The following is a 27,861-nucleotide window of genomic DNA, read 5'->3' on the forward strand; positions in this document are numbered from 1 at the left end:
TAGAGGCTTTAAAATGGAGCAATGTGCTGTTTTGGTGTTAAGGGCATTTTATTTTGGAAATCATGACCACAATCACATGCACATAATGCTTCATTTTAAGAGCATTATGCACTTGTGATTTTGATGAATAAATCATATGTCTCACGGTAATATTTTTCTGATGAGAGGCTCTTAGAATATAATTATAATATAAAAAAATATAATTGAGCTTTAAAAAAATTGTTTTGAACTTGGTTTTCAAAGGTAATTTGGATTAACATTTGTCTTTGGGAGGTGCTCAGACCTGAACTTCAACAGCCATCTAAAGTTGATCACTAAATCTGCCTATTACCACCTAAAAAACATTGCTAGAATTAAGGGGATTCTGTCTAAACAAGACATGGAAAAACTTATTCATGCATTCATTTTCAGTAGGTTGGATTATTGCAATAGCATCTTTACAGGCCTTAACAAGAAATCTATCAGGCAGCTGCAGCTGATCCAGAACGCTGCCGCCAGAGTCCTTACAAACACCAGGAAACTGGACCACATTACACCGGTCATGAAATCACTACACTGGCTTCCAGTTAGTCAAAGGATGGAGTTTACAATCTTACTGCTGGTCTACAAAGCACGGAATGGTCTTGGACCAAAATACATGCTGGATCTGTTAGTTCCTATGAAGCTCCCAGACCCTTGAGGTTCATCTGGATCTGGTTTGTTGTGGTTCCAGAACCAGAACCAAACAAGGTGAGGCAACGTTCAGTTATTCTGCTCCTCACCGGTGGAACAAACTTCCTGTAGACCTGAGGTCTGCTCCAACTGTCAGCTCCTTCAAATCAGGCCTAAAAACATTACTGTTTACTGAAGCGTACTCTTAAATTAAATAATTACCTGCTGTACTCTACTGCCCTTACTTTTAACAACTTGTGCTTTTTATTATTTTATCTCTTTTCTTATCATTTTATTTCATTTATTAGGTATTCAAGCGTACTCTTAAATTAAATACTTTCTGAAAACCGCAAATGAGATGTGTACCTGCGGTACTCTACTGCCCTTAGGTTTCAGCAACTTGTGCTTTTTATTATTTTACCTTCTTTTCTCATAATTTTATTTCATTGTATTTGTTATTTACTGTTTAATTGTGTCTTGCCGCTTTTAATGTTGATGTAAAGCACTTTGAATTACCTTGTGTTGAATTGTGCTATATAAATACATTTGCCTTGCCTTAACATTTGTCTTTGGGAGGAGCTGTTTTGGTGTTAAGAGCATTTTATTTTGGAAATCATGACCACAATCACATGCACATAATGCTTCATTTTACGAGCATTGTGCACTTGTGATTTTGGAAGAAATACTTTAACTATGATTTATGGTAAGCTTTGCAATAAAGGGGTACATGATTATGGATCCTCTCTCTCGTTTTGCTGCGATTGAGCTATAAAAAGCCCCCCAAAATCCTGCCGGTGGTGTTTTATTTTGTAAATCCTGGCCGGAAGTTCCATGCTCCATTCAGAAGGCTGAATCCGCCGGTTAGCTCAGTTAGCAGAACAAGTTAGGACCTTTTATCAACATGTCTCACCCAGTACCGTCCGAAAAACCCTCCAAGACCGAGAATCCTCGCGTTTTCTTTGATGTTGACGTTGACGGAAAAGCAGGTCTGCACATTTTTTAATTTGAACGACAGAAAAAAGGTTAATGGCGGCTAGTTAGGTTAGCATGGTTAGCTTGACACCACTCTGTCATGTTCCAGCAACTTATACAAACTCATTTATTTGCTTTATGCACGAAGGTTTATGATTTAGAAATAAACAGAGCTAAAAAAAAAAGATATATGCATGTTTGTTATGATGTGTGGGGTTTTAATTGTAACCCTGTTCTTTGTTGCAGATTCACGACACACCGCGTGGTTCTTAATGATTCAGTCAAATGTATATTTAGTTACATTTGCAGCCAATAATAAGCATGTTCTCACTTCAGATAAACATTCATGGGCGTTGGTCTTTTCTGCTGATTATATTTAGCACCTGTGCTTATGACAGTTGATAACATTGTTCAAACTAATAAACCCTCAAACACTTATTTTAAATAATTTATCAACAATCAATGCTTCACTATGTCAAAAACGAATTTTGCTTGCTGGTTTAACAGCAGCAAAAAAGATAATTGCAGTAAGATGGAAACCACCACATTGGTATTTGACTTTTCTTGACTTTATCTATCTGGAAATATCTACAGCCCAGATCCATAATGAAAAAAAACAACAAAATATTTTATTTTGGTATATGGCAGCAGATAAAATTAAGGCCAAACTTGAAAGATGTATTTAAAATTGATATAGACCACCTTGTTGCAGCTATCCTTGTCCAGTTTTTGATATTATGTTTTGCCACCGCGGTTGAATTGGTTTGATATTGGATATTGGACATTCACACCCATAAAACTTGTGATACATACCACTGATTTTGGTCAAACCACTTGTGATGTGTTCATGGTCATCTAGACTATATATCACAAAACAGTAATTATTAAAAAATCATATATATGGGCTGATTTAAAAATCATATATATGGGCTGATTTAATGTGGTTTAATGAATTCAACACCCATAAAACTTGTGATACATAACACCAATTGTTTTATGGGTGTTGAATTCATTAAACCTCATTAAATCAGCCCATAATATGATTTTATAATAATTACTCTCTTGTGATATATAGTCTAGATGACCATGAACACATCACAAGCAATATGACCAAAATCAGTGGTATGTATCACAAGTTTTATGGGTGTTGAATTCATTAAACCACATTAAATCAGCCCATATATATGATTTTTTTTAATAAGATTTTTTTAAATAATTACTGTTTTGTGATATATAGTCTAGACTCTAGATGACCATGAACACATCACAAGTGGTTTGACCAAAATCAGTGGTATGTATCACAAGTTTTATGGGTGTTAATGTCCAATATCCAATATCAAACCAATTCAACCGCGGTAATTAATGCTTCACTATGTCAAAAACGAATTTTGCTTGCTGGCCTAACGGCAGCAAAAAAGATAATTGCAGTAAGATGGAAACCACCACACGCTTAACATCTCCCATTGGTATCTGACTTTTCTTGACATTATCTATCTGGAAATATCTACAGCCCAGATCCATAATGCAAAACAACAAAATATTTTATTTTGGTATATGGCAGCAGATAAAATTAAGGCCAAACTTGAAAGATGTATTTAAAATTGATATAGACTACCTTGTTGCAGCTATCCTTGTCCAGTTTTTGATATTATGTTTTGCCTTTGTTTTTTTTGTCCTTTGTTCTATTATCTTTGTATTATCTTTTTTTCTGTTTTTCTTTATTATCAATTGTTTTCATCGAATGCTTAGGTCCAAGGGGTGGGTTTAGAAGGGGGTGAGAATATGTGTTAATGTTTGTCTAACATCATTGTGGATGCCACCGTTGATAATAAGAAAATCATGAAAAATAAATAAAAACATTTGATCACAAAAAAACATTGTTCAAACTAAACAATGAAACTGATCCCTTATAGTATTTTTTTTTATGTATATGCTCACATGTACTGCTTGTATGATTTTTCAGCGTATGGATTTTGCTCCAGCTCTGAAGCATTTAGAAATGAATAATTCATTAATTAGGTTGATACCATCAATCACTGTGGGGGTTTTAAGTTATAGAGGTTCTGTGATGGATCATTTTCACTGACATCATACTTGACTGTTTTCTGTTTCTCATTGTCAGCTGGCCGGATCATCTTTGAGCTTTTTGCTGACATCACCCCTAAGACGGCTGAAAATTTCCGGGCGCTTTGTACTGGGGAGAAAGGCATTGGAAAATCCACAGGAAAGCCTCTGCACTTCAAGGGATGCCCCTTCCACAGAAGTAAATCTACCCTCTACTTGTAATACTGTGTCATATTTGAATTAGGAAGGACTTGTTGAAGTTAAAAGTGTGTGTGTGTGTGTGTGTGTGTGTGTGTGTTAGGGCTGTCAAACGATTAATTTTTTTAATCGCATGTTGTCCATAGTTAACTCGCGATTAATCGCACATTTATTCACACATTCTTTTACTGTTCTAAATTACCTTAAGGTATTTTTTAAAATGTTTTTAATAACGTTAACAACATGAGAAAGGGCAAATATGCTTTCTTTATGCCAATGTTTATTCAACTTTCCACAAAATAAGCTTTTGACCTGAATGTAACATTCCTTCATAAATACAAACACAATGTAGTCACCAACTTTACACTTGTAAAGACTAACTTAAGATTTCTTGTTGTTTTTTAAGCAGCTCAAAGTAAAACAATGAACCATATGCATCACAAACATTGTACAAGAAGTGCATTGGTCAGTTAAATTTTCCATGTAACTATGTCTTACCTCATATGGAGGAAAATAAATGGCTCAAAAAATATCCCCTTCTCCTAACAGGGTGATACAAAAAATAAATCACAAACAAATTACAGTGCACATGTAACAGCAGGAAGTGAAACTCAACCTATAAAGTGCAGTTGGACTATAATTAGCTAATACTTAGATTCTTTGGAACAAATCTCTCTTTGCTCATCTAATGCAGGGGTCCTCAATCCTGGTCCTCGAGGGCCGGTGTCCCTGCAGGTTTTAGATGTTTCCCTGCTTCATTGCACCGTGATACAAGTGACTGTGTCATCAACAGAATTGTGCAGCCCTGGATGAAAAGCTGATGACGATGATTTATTAGAATCAGGTGTGTTAAAGCAGGGAAACATCTAAAACATGCAGGACACCGGCCCTCGAGGACCAGGGTTGGTGATCCCTGATCTAATGTATTGAGGGGATCAGATCCAGCCTCCTTCCCTCACATCTATCCAGCGTTGTCTGCTTTTGACGGGGGGGAGGTGGCTGCGCTGCTTGTCTTGTCCAGCGAACCATCTGTATCTTTTTGAAAGTGAACTTGCCGTTCAAAAGTCCCTTTTCATTCTCCATCTTTCAGATCACCAGACTTTTCCTCAAGCTCCAGTGCCGTCGAGCGCCAGAAATTATATAATGCGCTTTTTTTTTTTTTTTTTTTTTTTATCATGCGTTAAAAAAATTTTTGGCGTTAAGAGGACGTGTGTGTGTGTGTGTGTGTGTGTGTGTGTGTGTGTGTGTGTGTGTGTGTGTGTGTGTGTGTGTGTGTGTGTGTGTGTGTGTGTGTGTGTGTGTGTGTGTGTGTGTGTGTGTGTGTGTGTGTGTGTGTGTGTGTGTGTGTGTGTGTGTGTGTGTGTGTGTGTGTGTGGTAGAGCAAAAGGGACGTCCATTGCAATTACATGCTCACACGCGCACACTTTGGATCCCAGTTATGCTCAAATAATAGTCCTTGTACGGTAGATTTTCCAAAAATTATTAATGTCACACAACAATGATTAAAGAACATTGAAAAGATTTGTTAAACAAGCTCATTCGTAACAAAATATATGTAATAATTGAGATTTAAAAATGGTTTTGACCTCAATCTTTAAAAGTAATTTGGATTAACATTTGTCTTTGGCAGTCATCAAGAAGTTCATGATCCAAGGAGGGGACTTCTCTAATCACAATGGCTCAGGAGGGGAGAGCATTTATGGGGAGAAGTTTGAGGATGAAAACTTCCACTATAAGGTAAGCAACCTACCAGTAGGGAGGTGTTGTGATTCACCTACAGAAGACACGAAGAGTTTGTGCAGTCTACACTTACCACTTGGACATTAGCAAGCAATAAGGTCATGATTTAACATGGAGATGGTGTGCACTTGTATACAGGAAATGATTTCAAAATCCAAGTATTTTCAGTTCACCAACAGGACTTCTGAGTATGTTTGCAGCCCTCCGACATCTGAGTAGCTTCTTTTCAAGGTTATTCTAGACATTTTTATTTTTATACCATGATAATTGAAATGAGCTTCAGATCTAGGTCTACAGATTTTGACATCCAAAGAAGTCAGACTTATGTGAAGAAGCTTCAAAAGCTGGTTCTGTTGTTGCTTTTCCCTCTTTAAATACTTACTAATCCGTATTGTGAAGTCCTTGTTAAATCCTGCTCTAAAGGTCCTGAATAGAAAGGCTAAAAAACAGTCTATTTGAAGTTAATTTAGTTGTGTAGTCTTATCTCCTGATTTCTATGCATTAGTTATTTTAACATGTCTTAAGAAGCTGTTGTCTAACAGATAAAACCACTTTTATATATTGTCTCACTGACTTGTTTAGCTGAGTATACTGAAATAAGAATAAAAATGACTTCTCGTTAATGAATAGTAACGGTCTTTTTTGTGTCCCAGCATGACAAAGTGGGTCTGCTGAGCATGGCCAACGCTGGGCCCGGCACCAACGGTTCACAGTTCTTCATCACTACTGTCCCAACGCCACACTTGGATGGAAAGCACGTGGTCTTCGGACAAGTCTTGAAAGGGATGGGAATTGTAAAAATGTTGGAGTCCATTGATACCAAAGAAGATGCCCCTATAAAGGTTTTTGTTTTGTTTTTTCTTTAAGACTTGCTGAGTTTCAATCTCTGCATAAATTCAACAGTGTACAAGGTAGACTTGGCAGATGACGTCTTGATGTGGAAAAAGAAACTAACTCTTTAAATTCTTTTTAAAGAGGTTTTATGTAAAAATGAAAATCATCTGGTTCTTACCAGCCTTTAAATTTAAGTATACACACTCTCAGATTAACATCATCACATTGCTATTATTTATTTATAATAGCAATTTTTTAATTATTAATGAAATAAGATCTTCCACTTCCAGGCATTCTGGTATTACTGACCCTTTAAAGTGACAGAACATGGAGATATTGAATCATCTGGGAAGAATTTCTGAGCCGTGAAAATCATTTTACTGTCTTTTGTTCTCTTATTTGCCTTTGCAGCCTTGCGTCATAGCTGACTGCGGAGAGCACAAGGATGAGGATGGCTGGGGCACCGCGACAAATGATGGAACCGGAGATGCCCACCCAGACTTCCCCGAGGACTCAGAAATCGACTTTAAAGATGTAAGTATCAGGGGGGTCTTTGATCTTTAAGGACACGGGTTAACTCTGGCAGATATCGTCGAGGACAGCGAGGACCAATGTGCCATTTTTAGAAATGTCCTTGTTTGCAGCCTTGTGCAGATTCAGAGGAGAGATAGAAATTTGAATATCAACTCCTAGGACGTGTTTCACTTAGTAAACACTGAAAGAGGAAGCAGTTACTAAATTAATTAATGGGCAAATATCTGGAATATTTACTTTGAACTGAAGGGGATTAGTCTGGCCAGGTTTCTTGTTTATACTGCGTTTGTCTCAGTTTCTTGCCCTCGAGGCCTGTTTGGTTGTTTTTAATGGCTCCTCATTCCCAGTTCTCAACTTGTTTCCCTGAGAAACAATACCAAACCTACAAAAATGAAAACCAAGTCACTGATGATGTTTTCCCTTCTGCTGCCTTTCAGGTTGATAGCGTTCTGTCAGTTGCTGAAGATGTGAAAAATATTGGAAACAACCTTTTTAAGAGCCAAAACTGGAAAGGTGCTGTAAACAAATATAGTAAAGCCCTCAGGTAAGATGCAGTGTCACCATCAGCACTTTCACACAGTATCTGCAAACATGTTAATGGCACAGTATTCATGTTTTAAAAGTCTACTGTGTTGTATGAGCCTTCTATTATAGTTTTTGCATGCATATCAATATTTGAATGGAAAAAGATATCTGATTTTAGTCATTTATGAGTAAGTACAGCTCATTTTGTCCGTAGCAATAACCCATTTATATGCGTTTTGTAACGGTATGTAGGTACCTGGAGATGAGTGGAGATCTAGTGGAGGAAGAGGCGCAGAAGAAGCTGGAGCCGACTGTCGTCAGCTGCTTCCTTAACACGGCTGCTTGCAATCTAAAGATGCAGCTGTGGCAGGATGCTCTGGACAGCTGCACTGAGGTGACGCACGCCTGAACAAAGCACTGCCTACACTCAATGTTGATGCCAGTCTGTGTAGTAGTTGCCACAAACAACTGCTCGGCTTAATGAACTGAATGGCTAAACACAAGACTGCCTGTTTACAAAGTTTTAAGTCCACCTTGTATTAGGGCTGGGCGATTTTGGACAAAAATAAAATCCAGATTTTTTTCTCTGAAAACCCGATTTTCGATTTCGATTTTTTTTGGTAAAACTACAAAAGACAATGGAATAAATTGTTTCAAATATTTTATCTTTATTTTTAAAGAAAAATAGCAAACACATTTCTCTATTGGGAATGAAGTCCAATTGAAAGATACTGTAAATCCTCCTTGAGTTTAGTAAAGTGACATTTACAATTTTCTTGACCAAACAAAGATGACTAGACGAGCTCTGTCTGTAATGCAGCCAGCTGCAAAAAAGGAAAATCGATTTTCCGATTTTCCTTTTTTTTTTTTTTAAATCGATTAATTGCACAGCCCTACCTTGTATCACACCAGGCAAGGCAAGTGTTTTTTAAAGACTAACCCTTCCAGAATGCATGCATTTTTGTTTTTTTAATTGCATTACAGAAAATAAATAACTTTTTCACAATATTCTAATTTTACGAGACAGTCCTGTAGTTTTAAGTTGCAGACTAAAAGTTTGATAAAGGTTGGGGATCTTGCAGAGCTGACTGTTTTAAACAACCAAAATCCTTGTGAATCAAAGGAAAATACTTGTATTGGCCACTGACACCAACTACATTGTGGATTAACACAATTTGTATGAGAAAATATTTAAAACAAAAATATTAAAAGCTTTGTTGTTACAAAGCAAAAATCACAGGAACACACATCATCTCAACCAAGACTTTAGGTGCAAGTTTGTCTGCATTATTTGAAGTCACTTTTAAAAGTATTGAGTGCAAGGTCAGCGTAATATGCTCCATCTCAAGTGGTGCCACAACTCAGCTGGGAGCAGGTTTAATCCTGGCTTTAAAGTCAACCAGAGGAGATGGAAGCATCACCGTGATTACTATTCCTTGAAAATATCTGTATTGTATCTTCGTCGTTTTCAAAAGAGGATGTGCAGATACTCTGAAATTACATCTTGGCTTGATTCATGTCACTATTGGTTACTGGGAGCTCTTTAAAAAGTGTTAACCACCATCTGAAAACATCCAGATGCTGAAATGTAATTTGTTTATTTGTTTTTTTTTCAGGCTTTAGAGCTGAATGAAGCAAACACTAAGGCACTTTTCCGGAGGGCCCAGGCCTGGCAGGGGTTGAAGGAATTCGAAAAAGCCTTGGTAATCCTCACAAAGCACTTCTCTCCCCAACGGTGTTAAGAAATGAAATTATCAAACACAAGCAGCCTCTGGAATTAGATAGAATAGTACAAAAAAATATGACAAGTACACGTCTTAGATGTTTACAAATGCTGCCAGTAGCAGGAGAGTCTGATGGGAACAGTGGAAAAGAAACTAGCATAAAAAAGTACTGGTAATAGTTTTTAGTCAACATATGGGAAATCTTTTATGCTTAAAATGTTTATTCATTGATTGTGATCCTGTTTAACTTGAAGATTTCTCCTTTGTGTCTCACTCGTCAGGTTGATCTGAAGAAAGCTCAGGTTATTGCTCCAGAAGATAAAGGTGAGTGATAAAGGGGGGTCTGATTTATTTAATTTTTTTTCCCTCTGCATAAAATTGGTTCCTCATTGGACTTGCAAAATGAATATTTCACTCACGATTAATTGTAAGATAGCGGTGAATCAATGACCTTAACGACACAGATTTTGGCCCGGTGACCAGGAGGAGGGTGATGATAATTAGTTAGCGTTTTAAACCTTGGAAGTAAAGTTTTCAGTGTTGAACTTGATTTCAAGCTGCAGTTTATTGGCTCTGCGAGGAGATAAGAGCTATCAGCCGGCTTCAGGAGCAGTCTGCGCTTTCAAATGAATTTCAGCATGCAGAAAGATAACGCACAAAATGTGGCAAACGGGCCACATCGGGACTAAAAACACATGCAGGATGAAATAGTAACCATATCTGTAATTCGTGCCTCTAAAATAAAATGAAACTTCTTTCTCTTCACAGCTATCAACAACGAGATGAAGAAGGTCCATCTTAAAATCCAGGAAGAGAAGGAGAAAGAGAAGAAAATCTATGCCAAAATGTTTGCGTGAACAGTTAACCTCACAATGCATTTAATCATTTGCTAATATTTAAATTTACCTCCTGACCACACACACACACACACACACACACACACACACACACACACACACACACACACACACACACACACTTTGAGGCCTAGTATTCTCATGCATCCTGGGTGGTTAAATCACAAGTGGGCCGGTCTGGAGGCCACATGTGATTGTGTCTGTTATGTTCTCTGTATGCTGATAAATATGTAGTCAAACATCATGCTGACAAACAAACAGGATGTGACATTTTCTGTGAATGGATTATTTTAAGTATTTAATTTGGAAGCATCTTGGTGGAAATGGAAAAGTCTTTTCTAGTTGGTCTTAGATAATCCTTCAATATGGCCGAAGACACACTTATGTCAACGCTGTTGAGAGATTGGCGCTGGTGATCGGACCACCCGGGACTTACGTTAGCACCACTGGAGAACATTTGAGTCTGCTGTCATGTGAAAATGTTGTTACAGTATTTGAATCTTTCTGCTTCATGTTCCGCCTGGACATTTCTTACGTTTTGTGTCTTTATAAGGGAGTATCTTTGTGAAGCTTTAACGTCATCTCATTTTGTTGTAAAAAGTGTCTTCACTGTGATGAATAGTTTGAGTCTTATGTAATATTCGCACTGGACTAAAAACGACCTCTGGACCTGCAGTAATTATAAAATTACACCCCAACATCCACATTTAATTCCACACATTCACACTGGATAAACAGTCTGTTTTACTGTAATTTAAAGACATTGATCCTGGAAGTGACATTGAGGCCTCATATTTTTATTAAACATTACATTTAAATAGATTTAAAAGCATCTGATCCACTCGAGTTAGATTTCAGTGACACGTCACATCTTGAGAACTGACTAAATTGGAAAATGGCGTATTGGCCTATGCTTTAAGTTGCCTTGGTAACGGTAAACGTGACCAGAACTTTTGTCAAATCCCTAAATGTTTAGAGAAGCTTTTAGCTTGTTGAAAGAGTTTCTTACCCTGTGATGCAGCCACACGTCTTCATCTCATTGTCCTCATTCAGCAGCTAAAAATATCAGACCACCACATTATGAACTGCAATTGGTGCAAATTATGCCAGGAAAGAGGCAGGAAAAGCCAGGAGCAATTTAAAGAAAAGATTCCAGCTTGCACATCACCAAATTACTGACGTGCATTTGGATGGGATTTATCACCCCATGACCTCGGTGTTGGCTGAAGAAGGGTAGGTAATGTGGAATTTTTACTTTACCGATCATTCACACGTCGCATTTGGACGGGATTAAAATCACAGACGTCCATGATTACAAATTACCGCAGTTCCCAGATGATTTTAATCCCGTGCAAATGGGACATTAGTCTGGTCTCACACTGGCCTTTATTGTGAAGTTTTAAAGAATAGAAGAGTCAAGTTTTGTTGCATCACTTCATGCAGTATCTTTCCCCCGATACACCGCATCTTGTTTTTTTTACTGAGGTAAATTTAAAATGAATAAATAAATCAACAACCATTAAGTGTTCTTTATTCACTACTGTCACATCTGCATTTAATATATATACATTGTTAAACGCTCTCAAACCACGCCGGCAATAATGCTTCGATAATTTTACAGGTTGCTCAAAAACATGATCAAGAGGAATAGATTTACTCCTGCGGTTGGTCAAGTGCTTCCTCTTAAAAACCTAAAAATAAGAGCCACTCTTTATGCTTTGTAAAATGCCCTGATTGAAGTGATATACAATCAGCCGGTTTGTGCTCCAGTTTGACACGGTCCAGTGTCCATGGGCTTCAAAACTGGCAAGCACAATACTTTAATCTATATTTCAAGAATTAACGTTTCTTGTACCCTCAAGCAGCTACGTAGTTTAAGTCTGAAACTTAGGCACATACCTCTGGCAAGTAGTGTAACCCTGAATGGGTGTACTTGATTTATTTTCAAGATAACCAGTTTAAATGAGGATGTTTACATTCCGTTGTATGCCGGTCCGCCGCCGCCCTCAGGCACGACCCAGTTGATGTTCTGGCTCGGGTCCTTGATATCGCAGGTCTTACAGTGGACACAGTTCTGAGCGTTTATCTGCAGTCTCATCCCGTCTCCTGTTTCCACGGGAACGTACTCGTACACCCCTGAGAGAGACGATGCGAGAGAGAAGGTGAACATATTACTGAAACTGAAAACACGGGTCATTTTTCTGGTGGAAAACATGACCCCTATTAGGTTTCTCTGAAGAGCCAGCATTGTGATGCCAAGTGTGCAACAAGACGTATTTCTTGATGGCTCTTTTTTATCTTATAGGTAAAATGAATAACTTGAATCGGTCTCAAGTTTATTCTTAAGCTAGCTCGTATAAAAAAAAAGTTTTAATTGCTTTTGTTTTGCTGCAGCGTCATGAAGAGGGAAACTAAATCAATGAAATCTGATTGAAAAGATGGTCTATCAATGCAGCAGATCACTGCAGACATTTCTTTGTTAAATTATTTTTTTTAAATCATCAAATATATGATATCTATTCCACACATATAAGTATGGAGGACCAAACACAATCAGCCTCAGGGAAGACTGAATATTGTCTAATGGGGGAATTTCTAAAATGATCTATTAATGTTATGTGGTGTAGATGTGGCCAAGGGGACATTATAGAACAAACAAAGAAGCTAATGTATATTAATTAATTTTGGTCCGATCCTTCTCCTTCCTGTTTATTGACCAATAGTAGAGGAGCTGCACCAAGAAGGTCCTCCTCATTTGCATAATGAGGCAGAAATTCATACGGTAGAGTAAAAAAAAAAAAGAGACCCATGAATAAGGAAAAGGAAGGGCTTTCATTTTAATTATGTCAGTTTTGGTCCTCCATGTATAAGCCTATAAGATTGTTGGATATAATTCTTTGCAGTGTTTAAACTGCTGCAGACTTTAAACTGATTATCACTGCTGGCAACAGGCTTGTTTCGTGACAGAATTACACAGGACCATAATAGATCCATTAACCCAATAGCACCTCATGCTGTGATTTTAAAACAGGAAAACACAAAAAAAAAAAAAAAAAATTTTTTGTTTATATGTACATTTAAAAAGTGCCCTTTAAAAGGCTTTTTTTCATCCTCTAAAAACATGAAATTACAAAAAAAAATTTGAGAGATCAAATCGTCTGGCTTTTTTCTTTCTTATCCCTTTTTTTAATTTTAAGTTTATTTCTTAAAAAGAATTGTTGCCACCTTAAAGCTTGAAATGTAAAAGACACACGTGTCACATCAGTTTATAACAGGCAAAAAAAAATAAAAAATAGACCACAAATGACTTTTGTTCATGTTCAAATATGTTTTAGCTTAATTTGAAGAAATAGTTTCTTAATTCAGGAAGCTTTGGGTAATCTTCCTTCCCTGCAATCAGCAAAACCAACCATAGCAACTCTGGACTCCTGTCCATGTGGGACAACTGCACAACATTATGGAAATAGCTCATGGAGCTACAGTGGACATAAAGGCAAAGGCAAAAACAGAGATGGAAGCAAGTCAAAATGAACGAGACAATGAGAAAACTACCAAGCAAGAGATTGAAAAAAGAAAGAAAAGAGAAAATCATAGGCAGCGTCATAAAAGAGGTTTAAGCTCTGTGCCTATAGGGGGAGCCTCTGAGCTAAAAATGGCAAAAGTTGCATGGTACTACTTTGACACTTCTGTTAATATCAATTTCCCGGGACACGGAGGCCACCAGTACTACTCCTTCAACTGTTATTGAATTTTCTGACCCAACACTGAAAGTTTTAGTTTCCTGCCCAGCATTTCCTGCTGCCTCTTGCTCTCTCCGGTATGCAACCATGGCAAACAAAGATAACAAATGCATTCTCAGCAGCTTTTCACTGCCCGTGGCAGCATTGTGACTGAATAAACATCAAGCTTCACACTTCAGAGATTTCGGATGGAATCAGGGTCTTTGGATACGGTAATTACTGAAGCTGCGGCCTAAACGAGAAAAACAGTCAATCAAGAGTCAAGTTTTAGTGCAGTTCAGGGTAAAACTCAAGCAACTGCTCTCAACATTCTCCTTGTTCATCCTTCCACTCCCTGAACAGATAGCGGTCGAGTAGTCAAGCTGCTGCATTTGATTGATCAAATTAACTGCTAAATTTCCAGCCCTGCTCTTTGTGATTTTCACACCAGGGTGTTTAAGATGAATTAGGTGGCACAGGGGACTGTATTGCCAGATAGTAATTAACAGCTGGAGTTATTATGAAAACAAAAACAAAAAACTATCCAACAAGCGTGTGACCCAGCAATCCTTCCTCAAGCACACAATTATTTATTGATCTGGTGTGTGTGCATTAAGAAGCTTTGGGCTGATGTAACCAGTGAGCAAGATAAGACGAATGACTGAAACACGACACGAAGCTCTGGATTAAAAGATTCTACATTGTAGTAAAAAAAGACAATACATGAGTGCAATGTCAAGATTAAATTGGGTGGCTGATAATCCACCTGGGCTGCTGGTCCAGGTACGATCAACGTGTGGGGAAACCATTACTAACTTTCTGCCAGAACCAGAAATCAAAGCAATAATTCATGATGGTGTGACTCATGTTTGTAAGTCCTAAAAGTGCAGTATTTACTTTTTCACCTGCATACAGGACTGTCTCAGAAAATTAGAATATTGTGATAAAGTTCTTTATTTTCTGTAATGCAATTACAAAAACAAAAATGTCATACATTCTGGATTCATTACAAATCAACTGAAATATTGCAAGCCTTTTATTATTTTAATATTGCTGATTATGGCTTACAGCTTAATATTAAGATTCCCAGAATATTCAAATTTTTTGAGATAGGATATTTGAGTTTTATTAAGCTGTAAGCCATGATCAGCAATATTAAAATAATAAAAAGCTTGCAATATTTCAGTTGATTTGTAATTAATCCAGAGTGTATGACATTTTTGTTTTTGTAATTGCATTACAGAAAATCCCAATATTCTAATTTTCTGAGACAGTCCTGTATGGAAAAGATGAACTCCTATCTGCAGCGGGGTGATTTGTGTGCAGCAGAGCCGGTCAGGTGTGAGAGTGGACGTACCTGCGGGGCAGAAACGCTGCTCCGGCCCGTCGTAAATGGCCAGGTTGGTGGCGACGGGGACGGCGTCGTCCTTCAAGGTGAGATGTGCAGGCTGGTCGCCTTCGTGGTTGGTGCCACTCAGGGCCACGGAGGAGAGCAGATCAAAGCTCAGCTTGCCGTCGGGCTTGGGGTAGTCGATGGGCTTACACTCTTTAGCCGGTTTGAGCTGGTGTGCGTCCAAGCCTGCCGCAGAGGGAGTGGACCTGGTTACCAAATGCTGATATTCTCAGCTCAGATGAGATGACAGAGCTCACCCAGAGAGAAGACACGGGTGTCGTCCTGCCTGGGTTCATCAGTACCGGTAACCATAGTGATACATTCCTATCACAGTCAACTAATCTAGAAAACCCCGACAGTGACTACGTTTACATGCAGTCAATAACCCTTTTCTAACCGGAATATTAGCAATAACCCGGTTGCTCACGGCCATGTAAACACAAATAACCCCTTTGAATAACCAGAATTGGCTCATATTCCGGTTTTTAAAAACCCGAATATGACCCCTGGGTTACTCCTTTTATAACCCGAATATTCGGTCATGTAAACGCCTAACGGGATTTCCCCGTCAAAAGGAACATGAATTTGTTTTCTGCACATGTTCTTTTCGCGAGGAATCTTGGTCTTTTGAGTCCAGGAAGGTTCTTATAAACATGGAGAAACACAAGACCAGGAGGAGACTAATCCCTTCATAAATGTAATGAAAGATACGAACATTTCTGCATTTGTAGACGGTAGAAAGTACCAGGATAGCCAGATTTACAAAAAGGTGAGCGAAAAGTTTTGCGAAGCAGGATATGTACGAACGCCAGACCAGATCAAGCTCCGCTGGAAGACGCTGAAAAAGACGTACTAAAGGGGCAAGAAACAAAACGACTTCTACTGGGCTGTTCATTATCCGCCGTGCTGCTGTTATTGTTGTTGTTTTGGATACAGGAAGAAGAAGCGGAAATAACGGGAATTGGGTCACGATGTTCTCTGTGCGTCGCTGGTTTGATCCAGATATCCCAAATGATTACAATTACCATGTAAACAGGGATAACCCTGTTTACTCACACATGGAAACAGATTATTCCCAATGTTTTAGTAACCAGAATATTGACCTTAACCTGAATTTTGACTGCATGTAAACATAGTCAGTTTTGTGTGGAATTAAAACCACACATTTCAGCCTTTTATTTACTTTTTTATTATTATGAAACATGAGCTTTCTGCTATTAAACTTCCAACAGTTTAAGCACTCTATTGCTATTGAGAGATAAACTAAAGAAAACCAAAATAAAAGCCTGAGACGTCATCCAGCTACTCTTCTCTGCAGAGCTCACCTGCGTGTTTTAGTGTCCAGGGCTCTTTTCCTCTCAACATCCAATAGAAGATCCCGGTGTAGACCATCCCGCCGTAGAGGCCGAAGTAATTGTGGAAGGACGGCCGGATGTTCCTCACCGAGTGCAGCTCCTTCCACACCCAGGACTTCTTCAAGTCCTCGGCATACTTGGGTACATGGATTCCTGAATGAATGAAATGACAGCAAATCAAAAGGACTGTTTTTTAAATTTATTTTCTTTTTGCTCTGATATTGTCCTGCACCCTTCAAATTGAGCTTGGCCTCAGTAAGAGCGAGTGCGTTTTAAATTATATCAAGGTTAACATTTCTTATTTCAAGTAGAAGTCTCTGAACAAATGTTTCCCAGTGGTTTTGAAGAGCTTTTAACTCAAAGCTTCCTCAACAATGCAACACCATCAAAAGGAACCACATACAAGATTGAGTTTTTTTCTTTTTTAGGAAAGCACTTCTTATTTTGCCTCGAATATTGACCCCCGTCTTTCTAATTTGCGCACACTGGATCAATATGAAGGCCACTAAAGAAGAAACAATAGTGGAGTTGCACTGTGTCACTGGCAATCAGATTTAAAATCAACCTTTTTTCAAGGCATCTTATCAAAGATGTGCCAACCTTTTGTATAAACCTTAATTGCTTTCTAAACCTCCTGCTACTCTTTTGTGACACCTCTTATTGGTTCGTAACAGCCATGACCGGGACACCGGCACGCTTCACATCTAGCAGCAGCTGATTTGACTAAGTAGATGCAGAAGCTGATGACCGGAGTGTCGGCTGCTCAGCGAGTGGCAGAATGAACAATGGGACAGGATATTAACGCATTTCATCACCCTTCATTCATTTAAATATTACAAAAATGAAATTCAAATGTATTTTTTGATTTAAAAAGAATAACAATGGCTCTTCAGTGGTGAGGTGTACATTTCATTTAGCCGGACGTCTCAATGAGCAATACACTGTGATGTAGTCAAAGAAATAAAATAAAGCTACCGTCATAATCCCCAATGGTTATTGAGTTCAGTACCTGCCGTCTCAGAGTCCAGATTCTCTGCTGTGACTTCTGGGAAAATGGCCTCGGCGGCCAGCATGCCGCTCTTCATGGCGGTGTGGGTGCCTTTGATCTTTGGGACGTTCATGAAACCGGGGCTGCAGCCAATCAGCAGCCCTCCAGGAAACGTCAGCTTTGGGATGGACTAGTGAGGAAAGGGAACGAGTTGACCTTCTCAGACGCTTGGAAAAACGCTTTCAAAACAGCTGGTAGCTGCTCAATCATCTCACACAGATATGACACTGTTCATTATTCAACTACATTTTCAAATAATTGCACCAACTAAACCACAATTACCAGGAACAGAAATTCATATTAATCTTTTTAAACTGCCTTGCTCTTATGTTCAAGATCCATTATTTGTCCTTGAGCCAGGGATCATTTATCATATTTGCCATGATGCTTATATTCATGAACTTGTCCTTTTTTGAACTTATAAGATCCAAGCATGTGTTTAGACTTTTCATTAATAAATCAAGCTTGAGACTAGTACATAAACGTTGAACCAGGCTCTTCACAAGCTTACACTTGATATGATTCACCAGTGGATCTGAGAACATTTTAATAAATTCTCTTAAATGTCGGCTTTAGTTATTCCGTTAGAACATGATTTTGTTTTCTTTGTAAATTGGTCTTGAACATATAAATAAATAAAAGCAATTTAAATGCTGAAGTAGGGAAACTCAGTAGTTTAAAAATCACATAAAAACATCTTGTATCCTCACTGTGACATCTGTAATCCCACTCCACTGTGTCTTAAATTAGTTTTAGACAGTTATGTAATAAAACACAGTCTAGTTAGAAACAGATGAAATCGCTCAGTTTCTGTAGCATTTCTCATAATTTCATGAAAACGTCAGGCTTGCCCACATACCTGAAATCCTCCTTCATTTAAGGCTCGGGCTCCATAAGCGATTCTCTCTCCTCCTTCCAGCGTGGAAGCTACAAAGGGGTGATGTTTCCAGCGCTGGAACTCCCTGAAGGGGCTCAAGTAAGGGTTGGAGTAGTCCAGGCCAACCTGGGTGGGGATAGAAATAAGTTTTCATGGCACGTTTTTGTTTCTGTGCTCTATATTACAACTTATAATGTAATTAATTAAATTGCCTCTGGGAACTCTTGGGGTTCATAATTAGCACGTTCATAATAATCCTGTTTTGTTTTGTTTATGCTAAAATTCAGCAATCCAGTTAAGCTTCGGGAGTGTGTCATATACATAAATTAAAGCTACTCACCACTAATCCCAGGGCTACTAGAGGCTCTCCTTCGTTGAGGTGATACAGGAAGGATCCTCCATATGTGCATCTGTCCAGAGGCCAGCCCACCGAGTGCTCCGTTCTTCCAGGCTTCCACTTCTTCTCATCAATCATCCAAAGCTTTAGGATAAAAAGAAACAAAAATCATGAATATATGCATTTGTAAAGATGAAGTTTGTTGATCTCATTAATCCAGAAAAAACACAAACCAGAACAACTATCACATTCACTTTACATTTAGCCAGTTATTTTCACACTGTGGAATTTATATTTCATGACAAATCAATAAATCAACCACACAATGCAATAAACTTTAGTCAGACAGAGAAAGAGATACATTTTTTTTTTTGTAAAAATTGGATGAATAAATTGTTAAAACATTTACCTCCTTCAGGCCGATGGCGTACGTCTGAGGCTCGCAGTTCTCCCGCAGGTTAAACTGCTTATAGAGCTGCTTGGCCAAGTGGCCATGGCAACCCTCGCCAAACAGTGTGACTTTAGCGTGCAGCTCCATTCCTCTCTCAAAAACATCCTTAAACAGAAAAAGAAACCAAGCAATTAACCTTATGCTATATATAACAAAGAAGTAAACAAAATACTTGAGATGGGTTGCCATGGAGGGAAAAAAACAAAAAAAAACACTGAAAAGCTTGATGTAAACTATTATTAATGTGAGGAGTTTTTTCTAAATTCATATTTACTAGGACATAATATATTTACAACATACTGCTTCTGTGCATGTTTCCTTAATATATCCTTTGAAGGGCCTGATGCAAGTTAGCCGTTGGAGTGTATATTTGAGGCAAAATATTTTCCCTCTATTAACTCGTCTGTCAGTAAAACCTTGTGAGCTTGTCAAAAACTTGGGTTTTATTTTAGATGCTGATCTTAACTTCCAGAAACACATAGCCAATGTCTCCAGGACTGCCTTCTATCACCTCAGAAATATATCTAAAGTAAGATGCTTTCTGTCACAATCATACTCTGAAAAGCTGGTTCATGCCTTTATCTCCAGTAGATTATATTATTGCAATGCACTTTTTGCAGGACTAACAAAGCAAGTGTTACATAAACTCCAGCTTATTCAAAATGCTGCAACCAGAATTCTAACAAAAACCAAGAGGTATGAACACATCACTCCTGTCTTGTCCTCTCTGCACTGGCTCCCTTTTAAACAAAGAGTAGATTTTAAAGTACTTCTTTTTGTCTTTAAATCATTAATGGCTTAGCTCCCTCCTACATAGTTGACATGCTGACTGAATACATTCCGGACAGATCCCTTAGATCATCAAATGAGAGTTTTCTAATCATTCCTAGAATCCACACTAAATCTGCTCATGGTGCTTTCAGTCACTACGGTCCCACTCTCTGGAATTCCTTGCGACAGGAACTAAGGTCTGCTCCAACAGTGCCCTCTTTCAAAAGCAGACTAAAAACTTACCTTTTTGCACAGCGTTTGCCTAAACTTATGGTTGGCTGGGTGATCGCACTTTTGTTAAAATGGAATTATGGTTGTTATTATTGTTTTTTCTCTTGTCATACTCGTTATCTATTTCTGTTATTGTAAACTTGTAATTTTGTTTGTTTGTTTATGTATTTTTGAGCACATTGAGTCCATGCTTGTAATGTGAAATGTGCTTCATAAATAAAATTGACTTGACTACATTTCATTTTTCACGTTACCTTCGGTGAGCCATCCTTGGAAATGCCGACGTCATTGGTGGCAATGCCTTTCACGCTTCCATCTTCATGAAATAAAACCTTTAAATAATGAGGATAATGTTACGAACTTGAAGCTCAGGGGACTATAAACATTTTTACATAATAATGAACAAATTTAGTAAAAAAAGAAAACATTAGCTGATATATACCCATCATAAATGCATGAAAAATATACATGTAGCTACATAATGAATAGCCTATTAAAAAACTGAGCACAATATGTAGATAATGAGCACTATAAAAAACATCACATCTTCAATACACTCAAGAATGAAAAGGTTTTGAAGTGAGAGGCTGCTCTTTGATGCTCTGCTACTTGAATTGAGGTGTTTGTGGATCTTTCTTTGCATTCAAATGTAAAATGTAAAAAAGCCTGATGAGTCTGTGATTAAGTAAATGAGTGCCGTTGGAAAGAGATTGCACTTTACCCCCCCAAGATGCTTTCACAGCATGCTTTGGGGAAAGCACCAAATGATGTCTGAAACTCGCTCCATTAGTTGACTCTGATGACGCATCCCTTCAGGATTCATCAGTCAGCTGTCCTCATAATCATTACTAACGCAGCGCAACTTAATGCAGGCTCATACTTCTGACGAAAAATCTTCTCAATTTACTTGAAAAATGATGGTCCTATGTTTTGGACATGTCCTGCTCCTCACCTGGCTGTTTTGGAGAAAGTTCCTTTACAAGTGTCACTGCCACTGTTTAGTCTGCACTTTGTCTGCCCCTAGGCATTTTTTTTTTAAATTACATGCAAATTGTCACACAGCACATCAAAGAAATTCAAAAGGAGGTTTCACCTCAGCTGCAGCGTAACCAGGGTAGAGCTCCACTCCGAGCTCCTCGGCCTGCTCACCCAGCCAGCGCACAAAGTTTCCCAGCCTCACAAGGTAGTTACCGTGGTTCTGCATGGGCAGGCCTGCAGCCGGCAACAAACACACACTCACGTTAGTATCGGCTCATGTTTAATGAACAAGTTTAAGTGCCTATTCAACAGTGGATTCTTGGATGCTTTCAAGCAGGGCTGGGGATCGATTCAAATGTCAAGAATCAATTCCGATTCTTAAGATTCAGAATCGATTATCAAGATTTGGTTCGATCCGATTTGATTCCGATATCAATTTGGGTTGGTGTTATTAAAACTGTTTTTTTAACTGTTGCATGAATTATATGACTGTGTAGTTCTAAAACCTATTAATACTAGTATTATATTGAGATTCAACAGCAAGTATTGCAGCTAATGATGCTGTAAGGACCAATCATCTCCCAGAATGCTGATAGAACTGCTTTCAGAAACGTTGTGTAAGTCAGAATTACCAAACAGATCCGGGGCAACAAACAGAGACGTATGAAATCAGTTTTATTTTTTCCCAGATTACGTTTTTTATTTTTTCCATTTTCTGTCTTTTTTGGGTTTTCATTTTTGAGAATTAGTTTTTTAGCATTTTATGCAAATGTAACCCCAAGACAGTATATAAAGTAATGAAATATAGACCATTTATGCAATTATAACTGAAAACTTTAATGTCTTCATACTGAATGAATGGGAAAATCGATTTTTTCCAACACAGACCTACTTTCAAGTGGAAAATATTCTTTTATATAAAAAAAAGTACTTGATTTGAACAAACAAATTTAAACATTTGTGACAGCCAAGTCAAAATACATTTACTGTATTTTCCGCACTCAAAATCCTTAATTCTTCTCAGCAGTGCACCCTATAATCAGGTGTGCCTTATGTATGAATTCTTTTGTGCTTACTGACCTCGTTTTATGTGGTACACTGTGCTCAAAAATCTGTCAAAATGTTTTAGTGTGACTTTGGTAGCAACGATGCTGCTTGGCTTGATAGATTATCGGACCGTTGAGCTGACACATTAAAGTCGGTCCTTTGTTGACAGTCAGATAAATAATTATGTAGCGCTGGCAAGCAACCATCATCTAGTCATTGTTAACTCACTATAATTAGACGTCAAGCCAACGTCAGGTTTTCAGCATAAACCCAATTTCCAATCTGTCATAATCCAATTATAATCAAATATTGGACTACAACATTGTTCCAACCTCACACTAACTTCAGGTGTCAGCTATCGCTGGCAGCGATGAACCAATCAGAAAACAGGACGTAGTACGACGCTTACTTCCTCCAGTTTTTATTTGTGGATTCGTGGAAGAGGAATGACTTAAAATGTGAGTTTATTTTTCTGTATTTGTTACAACTGAACAATATTCGGAGTTATTGTGAATGAGTTGAATAAAGGTCGACTTACTTGTCTGTTTTTTTTTTTTTTTTGCTTTATATGTTTTATCGTGCGCTTTATAGCCCGGTGCGCCTTATGTATGAAAATAGACCCGTTCATTGATATTTCGCCTCATAAAGCGGTGCGCCTAATGGTCCGCAAAATACATTTACACATTCTGAGTGTCCCACTGAAAAATGGTTCATCTTTTGCACCTTTTCAGTCACATAATATCCAAGTCCTTACGCGTCTCCGAGTATATGAATGCAATTTCCCCTCAAAGTAAACAAGCATTTTTGGCAGCAAAATGTATAAACAAACACACTAATGGATACAAACACAATTCTGCTGTCGCTCTGATGCCACATGAATATGAATAAAGACCCCTCTCTGTGAGAGCAGAACTGAGATATAAAAATGAAGCATTACACTGATTTTATTGCAGAAGAAATGTGGCTTTTACCTGGCAGTATCGGGACAGGGATTCTGTATTTCTCTGTAAAAATACTAAACACGTCTTCAGTCACTGGAGTGTTCAGAGGTGCCTGAGATAAGAAATAAAGTGAATACAGTGTGTTATTGGAATTTAAACTTTCCAAGGACTTTTATTTACTCAGAAGAATACAAATACACACAGGTACACAAAGAAAGAACCAAACAGGACCTGCTGAAGGACAGACTTACTCCTCGTTCCTTCCAGTCAGGAAAGAGCTCGGTGAGGGCAGAGGGCTCCAAACAAGCTCCCGACAACGTGTGCCCTCCGATCTGAGGGGCTTTCTCCACAAGGCACACCCGGAGCTCCTTCTGATGCTCGTTGGCTAACTGCTTAAGACGAATGGCTGCTGAAAGACCGGCTGGGCCTCCACCGACTATGACCACATCTGCCTCGTCGGCAAATCTCTCCATTTCGACGCCTATGAGAAGAAAACCAACAGAAAAGGAAGAAAGATTCACGCAGATTCCCTTGAAACACCCCATTCTGTTCATACAGTGATATTTGACACACTGCATGAAACATTAAATGTCTACACAACTGAGCAGAGTAAATTTAAACCATTGTTTGAGTTATTTATTCTAAATCACAACATAAACGTTGAGGAAGCTTCAGACAAAAAATATCAAGACTGTCTACAAACGACATTCTGTCAACAAGACATACACAATAAATTTGACACATGAAATGATTCAAAACATATGTAAAACCAATGAAAGCTAAGTGTGATCATTTTCTGCAACATTCTCACTGCTACTTCATTGTCATCTTTGCTGAATGTTGGGCAGCATCCCCTTGTTCTTCGCAGGCTTTCTTTGCCTACAGTGACCTAAAATTGTTGACACGTTTCCAAAAGCTGAATGGCAGGCAGAGATTTAATTGGACATAAATAGATTTAAACGCACTATATCTGATTTGACTTGTTATTGAATCTATCTGCTTGCTTTGCTTTTGTTGCGAATTGGTGTACAGTATAAAACTTATGAAGTAAATTGTTTTGGCCTCTGGTGCAGCATGTCAGCTATAAAAAGCCTGAATACAACAAAGTGAGAAGTAACGCCACCTTCATAGAGTTTGATATACATTTGCCCAATAAATCAATTAACGTCCTCTGTTATACTCAATCACATAGTGTAGTACAGTTGAATGACCTACAAGTGTAGCTTACTTTGACCACTATACCTCGGCTTAACTGTTATGTACGAAACATATATGCGGATAAAGTAACCTTACAAGAAGGTTTGTGTCACTAAGGGTAACCATATTTGACAAGAGAAAATATTTGAAAGCTGTACCTTATATTCCTTCATTTGTTTTATCATGTAAAATTGTATGAGTAACTCTGTCAAAGGTAGCTCTTAGGTCCATGAAGCAAGAACAGAGCATGTTATGTTATTAGTAACCATTAGGGGGAAAAAAAAGAAAAAGAAAAAGAAAGAGTCATTATCCACCCTGAGAAGACCTGCAGGAGCCAGACAGAGGGTTTAATCATAGACAAGACCAGGTTACATTATTCACAAACAAGTTGATGATGACATAAGTACATCGTGGCAAAATAATACCATTTTCCTGACTTTTTGCAAGACTATAGCGAAATAGTCTCTTACCTTCCCATCTTTGATCTTTGTCTCGAGGATGGATGGTGTAGTGTGTGGTGATGCGGGGTGTCGACACTGAAGAGCATGTCCTCCTGTAAATAGCTGGGTATAGCTGAGAGGCAGCATGCTCCGTCTGGATTGCTGTCAATGCCCTGATACATTTGTGGGCTGCAAGAAAGGAAACACTTCCCAGTTAAGACCAGTTCTGTCAGGTGGGAACATGTTTGGCTCGGCACACATCGGTCTGCAAGAGATACTTTGGAACCATGGCCATATAATAAATAATAAAACTTGATGAATACAAGCAGGTCAAGGGTATGGGTGTGTGTGTGTGTGTGTGTGTGTGTGTGTGTGTGTGTGTGTGTGTGTGTGTGTGTGTATGTATGTATGTATATATATATATATATACACACACACACACACACACACACACACACACACACACACACACACACACACACACACACACACACACACACACGATTGTCCTTTATTCCTCCCTCAGTGGGGAAATTCACTTTGTGTAGCAGCAGTACACACAACACACATGTGCAGCGAAAGGGTAAAAAACATATATAATTACTAAATATAAACAGTGATGCAGTGATGATGAATACAAGCAGGTCAAGGGTATGGGTGTGTGTGTGTGTGTGTGTGTGTGTGTGTGTGTGTGTGTGTGTGTGTGTGTGTGTGTGTGTATGTATGTATGTATGTATGTATGTATGTATATATATACACACACACACACACACACACACGATTGTCCTTTATTCCTCCCTCAGTGGGGAAATTCACTTTGTGTAGCAGCAGTACACACAACACACATGTGCAGCGAAAGGGTAAAAAACATATATAATTACTAAATATAAACAGTATATACATTGGAATGAAAATAAAAGTAGTGCAGTACGAGAAAAAAAGAGAAATAGTGCATAAAAAAACAAAAAATACATATATCTCCAGTCCACTGGTGATAATCTGCATCTTTCTTCCCTTTCAAATACATCATTTGACTTTTAAAAAATCTGAAAGGCCACTAAAAATACATTAGGACACTTTTAAAAGCCACAACAGGAGTTATAGTCCATAACCATAATGACCTACATTTTGACTGAACTTTCACCTACATTAGCCTACTACCAGCAAGAAGGAGGACTTTTTAACTGTTTCAGGACACTGCTGAGGTTTAACATCAGCAGAAATACAAAAATACACTCCAACGCAAGTAGGGGGACAAAATATTGAGCATGTGAAAGTTTGTAAATATTTACTCCAGCTGTTTAAGTAGCACACATGTGTTAGCTGCAGCGGCTACTACTGACTTACCTTTACATGAGTATCTGCCAGCTGGGAACATTTTACGTCGTGAAAACTCACTCCAAGGCAGCGGCGTCTCTTGCAAACTGTGCTAAAGTGGAGGTGTTTTAACCCCCTAGTCGACGGCCCCGAGCTTATGTAAGTAGCCCGCAAGGCAAACAAGTGGCGACAGCAGAAACCTTACAAAATACGTCTCATAACAGAGACGGTCAGGGACGTCAACAGCTGCGCCGCTCCTGCTCCTGCGCCGCGTACTCATGACGTCAGCGACGCGCCAGTGTAGATCTGAAAACACTTTCGTGTCGCTACCGCCGTTAAAAAGAGCAGTAATGATGTATATAAATCTGATATATGTTTGTGAGGCGCCCTAACCTTTTTAGAGAATATAATATAATATAATGTAATGTAATGTAATGTAATGTAATATAATATAGTAAAATATAATATAGTATAATATAATATAGTATAATGTAATATAATAATATAATATAATATAATATAATATAATATAATATAATATAATATAATATAATATAATATAATGTACTATAATAATGTAATGTAATATAATATAACATAATATAATATAATGTAATGTAATGTAATGTAATATAATATAATATAATATAATATAATATAATATAATATAATATCATATCATATAGTATAATATAGTATAATATAATATAGTATAATGTAATATAATGTAATATAATATAATATAATGTAGTATAATATAATGTAATGTAATATAATATATGTAATATAATATAATGTAATGTCATATAATATAAGGTAATATAATATAATATAATATAATATAATATAATATAATATAATATAATATAATAAATATTACGTAATATAATGTAATGTAATGTAATGTAATATAATATAATATCATATCATATAATATCCAGAGGTGGACAGAGTACTCGACCCCAGTACTTGAGTAAGAGTACAAATACTACTGGTCAGAATTTACTCCGTTACAAGTAAAAGTAGCTCAGTCAAAATATTACTCGAGTAAGAGTAGAAAAGTACTTGCTTTTAAAGGTACTTAAGTATCCAAAAGTAAATTCTTTTAAATTTACTTTAAGTAAAAGTAAGAGTAAGAGTAAGAGTAAATTTCTTATTTTCCACATCAGTAAATTACTATATTTTTTCTAAATTAATTTAAGGATCTTTTAACTCTTGTTTCTCGATGTTGAGTTGTTGAAAGCAGAGAGGTAGTTCTGCTTCGGCAGACACAATAAACATTTGAAAATAAATGTCTGTGGTTTGTCTGTGCCCTCGTTTTTTACTCGGTCGAACTCAAACATTGAGTTAAGATACGGCCAAGGATTTTGTGAAAGTCCCTGCTCCGAGTCCGGCTCATTATCAGACTCAGACGACTCAGCGGATTGTCTTTCTTCTCCTGACGCAGGCGTAGCCGTTGTTGCAGTTATGTCTTGACAAACGCAGGCTACTTTGGCGGTATCGTTTTGAGGAGGCTTGACGTATTTCCGCTTTACGTACATCCCAGTGGAGAGCGTGCACTGTGATAGGTCTCCTCCTTTGACAAAAACAGCTTGTGTCCAATAGGATTTTAGGGAAGAAGAAAAAAGAGCAGACCTGAAAGTAACAAGTACTTTTCAGC

At 37.9% G+C, this 27,861-nt stretch overlaps 2 protein-coding genes across 2 annotated transcripts; one reads left to right on the forward strand and one right to left on the reverse strand.

The window, feature by feature from the left end:
- Positions 1-1,479: 1,479 nt before the first annotated feature.
- Positions 1,480-11,618, forward strand: ppid (peptidylprolyl isomerase D). The gene is made up of 10 exons (XM_061724816.1): positions 1,480-1,637; positions 3,746-3,886; positions 5,516-5,622; positions 6,279-6,467; positions 6,871-6,993; positions 7,431-7,537; positions 7,771-7,912; positions 9,135-9,221; positions 9,524-9,566; positions 10,011-11,618. The coding sequence occupies exons 1-10, from the start codon at positions 1,553-1,555 to the stop codon at positions 10,097-10,099; spliced, it is 1,113 nt and encodes a 370-aa protein (XP_061580800.1). The 5' UTR covers positions 1,480-1,552; the 3' UTR covers positions 10,100-11,618.
- Positions 11,614-26,457, reverse strand: etfdh (electron transfer flavoprotein dehydrogenase). The gene is made up of 13 exons (XM_061724815.1): positions 26,232-26,457; positions 24,915-25,073; positions 23,499-23,728; positions 23,278-23,359; positions 21,375-21,493; positions 20,536-20,613; positions 19,238-19,384; positions 18,832-18,972; positions 18,474-18,617; positions 17,576-17,744; positions 16,537-16,719; positions 15,176-15,397; positions 11,614-12,235 (listed from the first exon to the last, which is right to left on the reverse strand). The coding sequence occupies exons 1-13, from the start codon at positions 26,260-26,262 to the stop codon at positions 12,072-12,074; spliced, it is 1,869 nt and encodes a 622-aa protein (XP_061580799.1). The 5' UTR covers positions 26,263-26,457; the 3' UTR covers positions 11,614-12,071.
- Between the last annotated feature and the right edge of the window lie 1,404 nt (positions 26,458-27,861).

This window comes from Cololabis saira, chromosome 7, assembly GCF_033807715.1.
Source record: "Cololabis saira isolate AMF1-May2022 chromosome 7, fColSai1.1, whole genome shotgun sequence".
Classification (NCBI taxonomy): Eukaryota; Metazoa; Chordata; class Actinopteri; order Beloniformes; family Belonidae; genus Cololabis; species Cololabis saira.

What these genes read in the sequence shown, in the direction of transcription:
- etfdh (XM_061724815.1), bottom strand. Translation starts at nt 26,262, where the DNA reads ATGTTCCCAGCTGGCAGATACTCATGTAAAG. An exon ending in CTGACTGGAAGGAACGAGGA is followed by an intron (nt 23,360 to 23,498) that starts GTAAGTCTGTCC and finishes TTCTTATCTCAG; the next exon opens with GCACCTCTGAACACTCCAGT. An exon ending in ACGCCATCGGCCTGAAGGAG is followed by an intron (nt 18,973 to 19,237) that starts GTAAATGTTTTA and finishes TTTATCCTAAAG; the next exon opens with CTTTGGATGATTGATGAGAA.
- ppid (XM_061724816.1), top strand. Translation starts at nt 1,553, where the DNA reads ATGTCTCACCCAGTACCGTCCGAAAAACCCTCCAAGACCGAGAATCCT. An exon ending in CAGAAATCGACTTTAAAGAT is followed by an intron (nt 6,994 to 7,430) that starts GTAAGTATCAGG and finishes GCTGCCTTTCAG; the next exon opens with GTTGATAGCGTTCTGTCAGT. An exon ending in AAATATAGTAAAGCCCTCAG is followed by an intron (nt 7,538 to 7,770) that starts GTAAGATGCAGT and finishes AACGGTATGTAG; the next exon opens with GTACCTGGAGATGAGTGGAG.